The 13,760-nt window shown below is 42.1% G+C and overlaps 1 protein-coding gene across 1 annotated transcript in view; it reads left to right on the forward strand.

The window, feature by feature from the left end:
- The first annotated feature begins 2,972 nt into the window (after nt 1-2,972).
- The window catches only part of fzd3b (frizzled class receptor 3b), a 52,384-nt gene continuing 41,596 nt past the window's right edge, over nt 2,973-13,760 (forward strand). The window contains exon 1 of the mRNA XM_083760141.1: nt 2,973-3,050. Within this exon, the coding sequence (XP_083616267.1) occupies nt 2,997-3,050 (54 nt within the window). The 5' untranslated portion in view covers nt 2,973-2,996. The remainder of the gene's footprint in view (nt 3,051-13,760) is intronic.

Below are 13,760 nucleotides of genomic sequence, written 5' to 3' on the forward strand. Positions count from 1 at the left end.
TTATTGGTTTTTCTTTACAACATAGTAATTTCAAAGCAGTTATTGACATATATTCCCCCCCACACACACACATCCCCATGGCAGCACAAATATAAAAACAAATTTAAAAACATTAAAAACATGCAGAACAAATAAAAAGAACAAATAATAACAAAAATGCACAATGTCCATCACAGTTCCCTACCCCCACCCCACAGCTGACTACTCCAATTAACCACTATACATCCAAAGTCTCTTCAATGTGTGTCCATAAATTAATCCTGGTCTATATTAGGCAGCTTAATGTAAAAAAAGAAAAAGAAGCTAAAAGCTAAAAAGAAAAAACCTAAGTTCTAAGTTCTGTATTTTAGTCAAAACAACGTCGGAATATTAACTGAATTAAGAAACCTTATATAAAATGTAACACTTGTTTTCTACACTGTATTTATTCAGCCCATGCAGCTGAGTCCCGGGCCACAGCCATAGCAGGTATCGAGCCAATCGAGGTATGCATACTGTACATTTTAATTTAGACTGTACTACGTGCGACACCTGCATGCTTACGTTACGGCGAAGCATAAATCACGCCCAGTTTATACCGGACGCGTCGGTCGGTGAATCATTTGATTATACATTTCCCCTCATTTCGCCGCGCGTTCACGCACGGCCAATGCGCGGTCACGCTGATCCAGCAGGGCTGCATGCTGCGGGCAGGCCAGCAGCTGCAGAGTGCAGACAGAGAACAGAACAGAACAGAACAACGAAGGAAGGAACGGAGGAGCGGAGCACTGCGGTGAGGTGACTAGAGCAGCAGTACTGTCTGCATGCATGGGGGAAGAACCAACGCTTCACTGGACTGACTTCTGCACGAAAAGGGTAATGCTTGTATTTGTAAAGAGGAACCAAACAGGACCCGGTGCTTTATCCCGGGGACCAACTGCAACGCATTTAGCAGATTGAATACCAATACTGTTGTAACTGAAGTGTGCCGATGATTTGTGCCGTGCGCGGTGCGCCTCCGCTCGGTGGTCCACGGCGTGAAGAAGAGCGCCTGGCTGTCATCGGCGTCGCTGCTGCTCTGCAGATCCTGTCTGTCTGTCTGTCTGCACTCTGCGTCTGCGGTGATAAACAACAGCCAGAGTTATGGTGGGGCAGGCAGGGGTTCATTTATCAGTTTACAATACATATGATATGCCGCCTGAACCGCGAGGGACTGTCCTTTTGCGTGTTTTCCTCGCCCAATATATATGGCTCCTTAATGTAAACGACCGAACTGAAATGAGATCGATGGTGTGCCGGGGTTTGTTTTCTGAAAGTATAAACCTAGGTGGTTTCGTTAGCAGACAACAGTGAGCGGTCTTTCTTATCTTGGCAGTTGTGGAGAGTATCTGGAGACGAACCCGGCCCGGGAGCGTATCATGGGCTATAGATGGACATGCTACTGTATTTCTATGAGGATTCAATGGTTAGTGTTCTTGGGTTGACCACCAGGTCAATCAAAATGGACAGCCAGCCCCCGGTGCCGCAGAGTGTGAAACATCGCATGGAAACGCGACTAGTTGCCCGTCAACCTCACACAGACATGTCACTGGAGAAGGGTCTGCAGGCTGCAGGTGGAACTGTTACCGTAGTGTAGTGTAGTAGGCTACTGGGTTTTACAGAATTATCTTTTACATCCCTTGTTACCATAGTTAAAAGTAATCTTTAAACACTATACAGCCTTCTTTTGTAGCATATCTTGATGTTCTTGTGGGTATATATTGTGTCCTTTTTTGTGATATATAATAACTTAGATACCAGTATTCTTTCTTTTGTAGTAACAACCTTATATTGCTTAAGCTGTTGTTCCATCCATTTTGGTTTTAGGTTTCACTGACAACGTTTAAAATATAGAGGGGTAAATTTCACATTGTTGTGGCAGAAGTACTGTATTCCACAGTGTCTCATGGGTACTTGTTTGTTTGTTTTGCTGATACTGATATCTCCTGTTGATCCTTCCTTGGATGTCATAGAAACGTGGGTGTGGCTGATCACAGACACTACAACTAAACACTCATCCAGATACAATACTTTGTCGTGAACAAGCTCATTCCGTTTGTTTGACCATACTTTCATTCACCCCCCTTTGTGTTTTTTTTAAACCTGCAGGACCTGCTTTCAGAGGCCTCTACAGTATAAAAAAACAGGACTTTCTACTCAGCAGCTGGAAAGGCAGCACTTGATCCATGTAAACTTCACTGGAAAAGGGACGGGTGGAGGCAAAGCAGTGCACATTTAAGTTTTCAGTGAATGATCCTTGAAAACTTCCACGGACACGGTGAGAGAATGGGAGACGACAGAGGAACATAATAGCAACACAGAGGACCTCTGGATAGAGACATTGAACCTTGAACCGGTAAGCTTTTATCTGTGTGGGGGATGTGGAACCCAGGACTACCCATCTGATGAGAAAAGTACCAGCTTGTGTCTGTGGAGAGAAACTAAAGTCTCATTTTAAAACGGGTAACAACTTCATACTTTTTTTGGTTTTCAAGATCCACAGAGGGTAACGTTACTGGAAATACAGTGTGATTTGATTTGTCCTGGATGTTGGTATACGCACTGTCTGTCTCCTCCGCCATCGCTGCAAACATGGACTCCATCAGCTCCACTAGGACATACTGCAGTCATCAACCGATGCCATCTAAAGAGCTCTGAGCTGAACGGGCTGCCTGGATGGAGATATGCGACTGTGACCGGCAGTTTTATCTTTCTGTATTCGACAAATGTCTGAAGTGAGGATGCCTGCGTGCTTTGGAAGAGCGGATCCGAGGGACGGGTCGTCCATATTACGTACAGAGATCCACAGACGTGTGTCGCCGCTCTGCTCCTTCCTCCTCTCGCTCTTTCTTCTTCTCTCCTCTGCCGCTTCTCCCGCTCTGTCCATCCACGTGGAAACGGCGGAGAGCCACAGTGAGTTCACGTGCGAGCCCATCAGACTCAGGATGTGCCAGGACCTAACCTACAACACCACCTTCATGCCCAACTTGCTCAACCATTATGACCAGCAGACGGCCGCACTGGCAATGGAGGTAGGCTGTGTGTGTGTGTGTGTGTGTGTGTGTGTGTGTGTGTGTGTGTGTGTGTGCATGTGCGTGCGTGCGTGCGTGCGCCTGTGTTCTCTTAACAGTGTGCTCGATTTATTGAACTTGCAGCAGCTGGCTGTTTTCTGCACATTAGTAAAATAGGGGAGACCAACCAGATAGTTCTAACGTTACTGAGAGGTCACTGCAGTTCAACTGAAAGTTCACGCTTTACTACGTCGGATGAGAAAGGCTAATCATGTTACAGCAACAAGGCTGCATGCACTTCATGTACACATTCTACAGTATTGTATACTGTTCTATACTGTGCCGTCCCTCCCTCCACCCTTTCTGACACTGACTTTATTATTCCCACATTTGTACTGGCTGCTAATTGACTTTTTAGACAGATGCTACCTACCAGTATGTTAGTTTAGATGGAGTAGAGTAGATGATTGGGTAACATAATCATGTTAGTAGATTATTTCTTCTAGGAAAGGCAGTGGGCCCGGCAGTCACAAACCACAAGTATTGTAGGTTTTTACTGTGATCCTAAAAAACTCATAATCACTACAAACTTGTCTGCTTCTTATCCCAGTTACTTTATAGCATAATACTTCTCTTTCCACTCTAAATCCTGGAACAGTTCCCTGTTGTTGGTTGATAAATGTGTTGCACATTGTCAGCTCTGGATAAGAGCCTACATTGTAAATTGATCGTAAATTGTACTGTAGTTAGCGCGGATGTTTTTGTTTTATCACAAATGCATACAGGCATGTGACATTATATCCTCATGCCAAATCTACAGTTACAGAATTATTGTCGAGCTGAGTTTAGAGGTATTTGTTTTACTAATCTCAAATCTGAAATATTTATTTGCAAAGTATTTAATAATACCATCCATGATGAATGCTTGTTGATCAAATACTGGATGATTATTATTGGTTCTGGGAGTCATATCACCCCTTTGCTGGTTGCCCTACATTGTTTTAAAATTAGTCTATGTATCAGCTTAAAACTATACTAACGTTAAAATAATAACGTTTTAGGCATTGCATGGCGTGGCTCTGAAGGATATTATTGATCTTTTGACCACTTAACTTATTGTGTACTTTAAAACCCATTTTGGGCGGGCGGGAACCCGTTTTGGTGTTTTAAACATTATGTTAAAGGTATATTCAGTGATTTCACTTAAAAAACCTTAGGTTTCGTTTTTGGCTGTGGGACCCAGCCTTTCGTCCAATCAGGATAGAGAGTCAAAAACGAAACCTAAGGTTTTTTGACCCCCAGGGGTTAACTGGGGACAGGGAGGAACTCCTTATATGGTCAGCACACTCTATAGTAGGGAGGATTATCACAACAAAACAAAAAAATAAGTGATATTTGAATTAAGTGAAATCACTGAATATACCTTTAAAATGTAGCTATTGAAAAATAGCAGATCTACAAGCTCATAGCGTGCCACCGAGTGGCACGCTACGAGCTTGTAGGTCTGCTATTTTTGAAAAATCGTGAAAATATTTATTTCAGAAAACTGGAGGATTTAGAAGATCTTTTTTTTTATCTATCAGACCACTACCAATTTCTCCATAACTTTCTAATGCTTAATTTTTGCTCTCGGACTCTGTATGATGGCGGTATGTGGTGAAAATAGCAGATGCGAATATCAATTATCAATTGGGCTTAAAAAATAATTTGGTCTTTGCCTGAACTAGATTTAAGACCCAAAGTATGGGTCCTGCTAGTCGTGCCAAGCTGGTGACCATGTTTGATTGAGCCTTTGGACTCGGGGTGTCCTCAGCATCTGACATGCAGGTTGAGCTTAAGGCCATAGCTCAGCTCCTTTTAAATCCACCTTAAAACATTTGTTTTAAAACTATCTTTAATGTTTGAAGCCAATGCCATGTCTTGATTTCTGTCTTTAATTATTTCCAACTTTTATTTTGTTAAAAAGCACCTTGTAGTTAAGGAAGGTGTACAAATAGGGGTTATTTATTATTTAAGCAAAACACAAATTACATTATAATACAAACTTACTGTAAGCAAAACGGCTACAGACCATAGTTTTCAACATCTTGAGCCGGTACATTTTTGAATGAATCACCCCAAAGTTTAATGATTTTCTTGGAGCCGAAGAAACATGAATTTAATTTCAAATTAAAAAGACAACTTAAGTAGCCTGGCTGGGAGTAGCCCAATCATCAATACTGATCATCATTTAATATACAGGAATTGGTCTAGTAGGTATTGGTGCAGGGAATCTATACATGAGAAAAGACTTAAGAGGATGTCTTCACACCATTTTATTTGCTCCCAGCATGTTTTAACATGCAAGACCAAATCTCATAAATGTACAGAGGACTGCAGAGAGATCAGAACCCTTAACCCATTTAGACCTGAGGACGATTCTACAAATGTCTTCTAAATCCTGACAGTTTTCTGAAAAAACCCATGTTTCTATCTATGTCAGTTGTTCTTTTTCATGTCAAGGACCCCCAAAAATATATTTGGCCGCCGACCCCCATCAGTTAAAAAATAGCTTTTTTTTTTCAATAGCTAAAGTATAACAATGCTTAAAACAAATTCATTCATTCATTCACTTCGTTCACTTGTCATTCACTTTGTTTATGTTTTATCCTGCACCCAGTTTTCAGATGTGCGCCCCTTGGAATACCTTCCCTAAAAAACGCCGGGACAACCCAAACTCTTCTCCCTTCTGGCTCCAAAACTATGGAATGCACTTCCCATTGCAATCAGAACTGCAGATTCACTCCCAGTCTTCCGCCGCAGTCTGAAAACGCACCTCTTCAGACTCCATCTTAGCCCAATAGAACTTGCCGTAGTACTTGCCCTATAGCCTCGACCTCCTACAGGCGTACTGTATGTAACTTATGTAACTTAAAGAGCACTTTACGTAGACATGGCACTCTATAGTGTATACACATACAGTATAGTTTCCTTAGATATATATTCCACTGTCAGGTTCTTAGCTTACGTATGATTCATGATGACTATTTTTTTTGTTTTGAAACTTTTGATGCATTACCATGTTTTTTGTTCTTGCTTACTGTAAATCGCTCTGGATTAAGAGCGTCTGCTAAATGCCTAAATTTTAATGCAACTAACTACTGAGTCTGACACATCATACTCTGCTCTCACAACAGGGCCATGTCCAATGCAAAACTACTCTTATCTATGTACCATCTTATAAAACAAGATATTCACCAATGCCAATACAGAGATTAAAATAGGGTGCATTTTGCATCCCAAAACTCATATCCACGGGATGCACTACTGTACTACTGTACTGTTTGTTATTCTAGTTTATTTTGGCAGCTTTAGTTATAATAATGATTTCTTCTTCTGTTTTCTACATGAATATAACCACATTATAACCATATAAAATGAAATGGGAGCTGAAATTTGTAAAAATGGCAAAATATAACGTCATTGAAGTGGGACTCATAAAATGTCCCTGGGACTCATCTAAAAGACCATCATTATACCACATTATAACCATATAAAATGAAATGGGAGCTGAAATTTGTAAAAATGGCAAAATATAACGTCATTGAAGTGGGACTCATAAAATGTCCCTGGGACTCATCTAAAAGACCATCCCTGCATCCTGGGACTCATTGCATTGAAAACCTATTTACATCACTGCCAATGGAAAGATCTAGGAACAGACGGGATACAGAAAAACATTTAAATATTTGTACTGAAGGCTTATGCATCACATCACAGCAAGACTCAGGGTCCTGGCTGAGTGTTCTCGTGGTAAAATAAGCAAAAGTGCCCCTCGGGGCACAGGTCTCCACCAGGCCAGGTCGGGTTGTGGCCTCATGTTGGTGCTATAATGGGCCAATGTGAAAAGGGTGCCATTTGTTCTTACGCCTTTGATGGCAATGGGATGATTTGAGGCATTTTGTTCTAAAAATTTGTTTTGCAAAAAATCCACCTGTTGGTGGCGCTATATAACAGGCCAATGTGAAAAGAGTGGGATATATTCCTCAGCCTAGTAGGAAAGTGCGTGAAATATTTCACTCTAAATTGCACACTGCGTTCATGATTTGAGACTTTTCGTTCAAAACGGGCCGATCCTGCAAACTTCGAAAGCCAATGTTAGCCAATTAAGATGGAATATGAAATATCGGACAGATCCATCTTGAGCGCATGACTATAGAGATAGTGTGTAACGATTTGCAGGATCTTTGGACAAAATCTGGAGGAGTAATATAAAAAAAATTGTTTTACAAAAGTCAGCCTCCTGGTGGCGCTCTAAAAGGCAGATGTGAACAATGCAGGTCAAAGGTTTGTCCTTGGCCTGTAGGGAGTGTGCATGCAAAATGTTACCACACTCTCTCTGATTGCCTTCAGCTTGGTGGAGACGAGCTATTCTTCTGTGAATAGTCGAGGCTGTTCTATATTCACCTGGTTCTCCAACTGCCAGTCGCATGTATTTGGACGAATTAGCAGAATGACGCACCAGCTGTGTACTCTTGTTGTCATAATTTTGAGACAGGTTCAATGGTTCATGGCCTTTAGTTTAATCTCATCTGTTAATCTCTATCTCGCTCATGTTTTTTTTTTGGTCTGTCAGTCTGTTGTTTACTGTAGTGAAGCATAAACTACATGAGGGCGTGAGTGGGTCACTGAACCAAGGTGCTCTCTGAGTGTTTCAGACAAACACCACAATAAGGTGTGATTGGCTAAGAGCTACACATGTTTCTCAGCACTATAGAGAACATTGGTTTTCCAGGTAGTGAATAATAAGGTGCTATGTTACACACACACACACGCACACACACACACACACACACACACACACACACACACACACACACACACACACACACACACACACACACACACACACACACACACACACTAGCCATCCTTCTCACGTTTCTGCTCTCCACCTTCTTTGTGAAGAAGGGAGAGAGAGGCACAAGTACTCATGTTGGGTAGAGAAGGGCGTTGCTTGGTAACCGGAGCAGTACAATGATGCTAGTATAGCAACGTCACAGAGGCTACCGTTTTACTATTTGATGGGTTTTTTTTTTAACACTTAGGTTCATTTTTTAATGAGATAACGTGGTCCCAGGCCAAACCGCCGACAGATGGGTGGGGGTGGGAGGTGTATTTGTGGTAGATGGGGGTGGGGGGGAGGTGGATGGGTCGGGGTGGGGGGGTGTATGGGTGGTGCTGTTGACCAGCCTCTTGGCATTCCTGTCGAGGTTTCAAGGTTTTTAAACTGACTTGTTTACAATGCAACATAAAGGGTCATTCTTGTACTTTGAGCTACCTCAACATTGTGGATTCATCAAATAAAAAAAGTGAGCGGCGCTCTTATCATCTTACACCATCGAGGAGGTGATAAGGTGATGTAACGATGATGTGAAACGGTGTCAAAACAAACATTATGTTCTCTTTATTGTTAAAATTTAAATGTAATGTTTGTGTCAGGGACAAGATGATGTAAATTTTCCCTTCATTGTCAATGCCGTTTTTAAAACAAACATTGAACTAAAAACAAACAATTTCTCTTCATTGTCAATGGCATTATTAAAACAAACATTGAACTAAAAACAATTTCTCTTCATTGTCAATGGCATTTTTAAAAGAAACATTGAACTAAACACAAACATTAAACCTGTATATAGCCTAGGAGGGGCTAGCGCCCCTCAAAAATGAATGAATAAATAAGTTAAAACGATAGTGTAATAATAACAAATAAACATATAGTAGTAATAGTACAGTACATGGCTATTTATAGTAATTGACAGATTAACACACATTGAGAGACAGACACAAGGAAAGGCAGATAGAGAAAGAGAGGGACAGATAAAGAGAGACAGAGAGGAAGGTTGTGTGGGTGTGGTGTGTGCGTGCGTGCACGTGCGCAGGCCTACATTAAGTTGACATTTGCATCAGTAAGTCTGGATGTTGAATGCATATTATAGTGGTGGCTTAACTCATGTTGTGCCTGCAGTACAGCAGTAAGCTTATCATTGTGGGATAAAAATGGCTCTCAGATAAATTCTATGCACAGCTGTCGATGGCTGTTCAATACCAGATGAACTTGGACGAGGCCAATGGGTTAGCACAGTGGTTCCCAAACTGTGGTGCGTGCACCCCTTCTAGGGCGTGCACAACATGAAAAGGCTAATGGTGGTGCTATGGTTCAATGGTGTTTTGATACGTGTGTAATGTGTATGAGGCTTAAGAGTGTAACCGTTTGATTGCCTCCCTTGATTGCCTCCCTCCCCCCCAACACAAGTGTTTGGTCTAACCACGTGACTTACTTTGGAAAAGCATTGAGGCGGCCATGAAACACAGACAGAACACAGAATGATGTAGTATGCGGAACATATACACACATTTGACATAACACAAAGAACAAGACAATTTACATACATGAAGACAATATATATCCACCGCCTAGATTATCCCGTGGCTACTACAACTCCTGATTTAGCCTCAAAGTCGACTAGTGGACAAAGGACCCGTTTGTTGAATGTTCGTTTGATATGTGTGTATGAGGCCTAAGAGTGTACTCCCTGACTGTAATGTCACACTGTACACACAACTCTCAGAGTTACAAATGGATACATTAACACTAAGGATTTTACTGTACAATTTACAATTACAATTTAGGCATTTAGCAGATGCTTAATCCAGAGCGATTTACATTAAGCAAGAACAAAAAAGCATGGCAATACATCACTTTATGTACATAACAAGTGTGGTGTGGTGTGTGTACGCGCGCAAGGCGCAGGCCTACCGTGTGGCTATACATTCTGCTTGTTTAATCACAGAGCATGTTTTATGTGCTCTGAGCTCATGTGAAAACCACATGAATGTGACTAACGGCCGTAATGGCTCTGTTGTGTTTAGCCATAAGAGGGATTTGGTGTCTCCTGTTAAAACATGCAGCCTTGATGAGAGAGAGAATAATTTCACCTGCTGTCAAACAGAGAGAGAGAGAGAGAGAGAGAGAGAGAAACCTTTCATCTCCAAAAACGCACAGGAACCGAGAAATAAAATGACAAGCATGCAGTTTTAGATTTGCACAGCGCGTTCTGAACGGGCTCCGAGGCTGTGTCAGAGTCATGCTGTACGAGCTCAGCTCTGCAAAGCTGATGAAAGACAGTCGACTTTCAGATCAGCTTAGATTCCCCCGGCGTCGTGTCAAGACACGCCTCGTCCGGATCCAGAAGAGTCTGTTATTGAACTTGTTTTGACCCGGGAAACATGGACGCTCGTAACCGACACCCTGCGGTAGAAGACCAGCGTCTGTTGTCTGCTCTGACCTGGCCTGGCTCAGTGGGAGACAGGAAATGGAATAATATCTCTCATGGGATACCAGCTTCACAGTGTAAGGCTAGCGTTTGGGTGCATGTGTGGTAGATGTGGAGATAATTATAAAAAATAATAATTAGGATTCGGACTAAGGTGCGACAGATAATGGAACTATTCGATTTAATCGATTATAGAAAATAATTGATTTCCTAGAATAGCGAAAATAGCAGATCCTCAACCTCCGAACGTTATGGGATGTGTTGTGAATGTGTTGTGAGCCTCAGATTGTCGATCGGATATTTATGCAATTATTTTTCTCGATACAGTTATTATTATTATATCATGATCAATCATTATTATTCAGTACTGAAAAAGTAATCAACAGATATCCTTCAGTGTATTTCGAAAGTGTTCATGTTGGTTCATGTTCATGTTTTTTAACATAAAACCAAAAATGGTCTACCATACCAGCCCTGACTAAAAACTGGAACTGGACCAGCATTTAGGCTTGAATCTCATCAATTTTTCAGTGACTTATTGTTTCCGGTAGCATCCTGTGGTAATGATGCACATAAGGACACGGCAGAGTACAACTATTTTGTCACCTGTTCTTGTAGCCATGTTAAATGAACCCTCACATAATCACTGCTCCCAGAGCAACTGAGCAGGAAGGCAACTGGACTAACAGCTGGATGTTCTGACCCCCCAAAAACATGGTGATCTAGTGTTGACATTCTGCACTTACGTAAACCCGTTGGGGGAGCATCAGCATATTATCTATCCAAATACAAATTGACGTTTCATCAACAGTAGTATAACGTCAACAGAAATATTCACTATTTATTTTAAAAGTAGCTACATTTCAGTGCCTTAATTTTGGATGGTAAGTATAGGTCATTGACTTCACTCATCATGCCTAATCAGAATCTGTTTATTGGCCAGGCATGTTCACATAGGAATTTTACTTGGTGCGTTGCTCTCACACAAAAGGAAAAAATATATCTGCATTTCCTTTTATCCAAAAATCGCTTTAAATGTGTGTTACATTCATCCGTTCACACAGCGATGGTGGAGACTATACCATGCAAGGTGCCGGCCGGGTCCTATTGGGTTATGTTCATTGTCTTGCTCAAGGACATTTTGACAAGATGCCAGGAGGAGCTGGGGATTGAATCAGAAACCCTGACCTCCACCTCCTGAGCCAATACCGACCACCTCAGACAAGTCACGTGTCATCTACTGTTCAGTAGTCTGTTTTGCGTATATAGCCAAACGATCAGAGTTCTATGTCTGGTGACACGTGAATTCAGTCAATAACACTGGGTGGGTGGAACGAATTCAGTCATTTTAAAAGTAACAGCTTCACAGAACCAATGCAGAGACTTTAGGACGTTGGTTGCTTCATGGTACGGTATCAATATTGTTTTTTCAAAGCAATGGGCGTAAGTTTGTTACTGCTGGTTTTCTCCAGCTTCCAAACCAAATACTTATTAATTTAGATTTCCCCAGACAGACGAAGTATAGGCAAAGTTCTCTGAACATAATGGCTACGCATGTAAAAATGTAGCAATAATATTTGTCAACTTATGTTACAGGTTTTGTTCTGTGTGTCTCTGGCCATGGTTCTATTTATTTCCTGTGTTGTAAAGCAGAAGCTGCTGTGTTGTTCAGTGAGGTGGAGTGATGATTTTAAAATCTTTCTCAGGTGTTTCATGACTGTTCTCCTGGTGTGGCGTTTTGGTTTGTTTAGGGATCTCTTTTTTTGTTTTTTTTGCGGCTTACGCCTTTTTTTTGAAGGGACAGACAGTAGGCTGACAGGAAACGGGAGAGAGATGGGGGATGACATGCAGTAAAGGCCGTGTCGGGTTCGGGAGTCGAATCCGCGGCACACTGCGACTGGATTACCAGTCCGGTGCCCAGACCGTTACGCCACGGCCTGGGCCTGTTTGGAGATCTCTTGAAGTTTATGTGCTTAAATTAGGGCTGGGTGATATGACTTCAAATCGATAACATGATTATCTAAAACATTTGTCTCATTTGTTCAGATTAATGAACAATTGTGAAAATAGCCGATCTGCAAACTCACAATGCGTCACAATGCAATGCTTTGTGAGCCTGTGGATTGCCTATTTTTTGCCGCAGATTTGTGCGGGACCTTCCGGGAGGATATATAGATATGCGCTCATGGGGGCATACGCACGTAAAAAAATTTAGAACCGATCCACGCGTAGGATGGCCCACGGTATCCATGCGTCTGGTGTTGCTGGTATCATTGACATATATTGGTCCTATCCAAACGCACTGTACGCGTGCAGTAAACTCATACGCACGCGCGCAAAATTGCCTGGTGTAGCTTGGCCATCAGTCTAAATGGGATAGCACAAACAAATGATCATTTAGGGCATTCCACGCTTGGGTGGCAGTGCTGTTGAAGTCTGTTATTGGTTTTAAATAAATAGTTTTATTTTTGTTGCCCAGCCGTAGCTTATAATATAAGCTACGGCTGGGCAACAAAAATAAAACTATGTATTTTGTAACTATGCATAAAATATGCTGTGTGTGTGTGTGGGTCACTGCCATCACTTTCTCCTCTTGCTGCTAGCATCTAATTTGACCACTGTATTGTGAGTGAGGATGATTGGCAGATGACGTTAGATTTCCTATGATTTTGAGTGACACAGGTTATGATAATGTCGAAGACTACTACACGCTAAGATTTCTCTTGTGTGAGTGTGTGTAGTTGATGGCCTGGGCCAATGGCTAACTGTGTGTGTCTGTGTTTGTGCGTGCGCGTATGTGTGTGTATGCGTGTGTGTGATTGACAGTAGACGCTAATGGTGCCAGCTGTCATCTCTCACCAGTGCTAACTAGCCGCTAATCTTTCCCTCCACTCCACAATGGAGACATTGATTCTGACAGAGCTGCTATTCTCTGTCGCTGCACAACACTACTCAATTAAACCTGAGAGAGTGAGAGAGAGAAAGAAAGGATGGAAGTGGAACGGAATGAAGAGGGGGGCAAAAAAAAGCAGGCGAAGTGGCTTGTGTGTGTGTGTGTGTGTGTGTCTGTGTGTGTGTGTGAGACTGTGTGACTGTGTGTGTGTGTGTGTGTGTGTGTGTGAGAGACTGTGTGTGCGCAAGCGGGCAATCGGTCTTTCTCGTGCGCTCGCGGGCGTGTGTGTGGTCGCTGAAATTAGTCCTTTAGGAACAATGGACCACACAATACAGGCACAGCTCATAATGCATCCCCTCCTCTTGCAGTGTATGTATGTATGTTTTCTCCATATGCCATAGCATGTTATGGTTCCCCCCGAGGGTACAGGTTATTCCTTTACTGTGTTCGTGCGTGCGTGCGGGAGAATCCATGCAGTGCATGCTTATTTGAATCCTAGACTAGTGTGAGTTTGTATGCAGT

The sequence above is a fragment of the Protomyctophum parallelum genome (assembly GCF_964188405.1).
Source record: "Protomyctophum parallelum genome assembly, chromosome: 2".
Taxonomy (NCBI): Eukaryota; Metazoa; Chordata; class Actinopteri; order Myctophiformes; family Myctophidae; genus Protomyctophum; species Protomyctophum parallelum.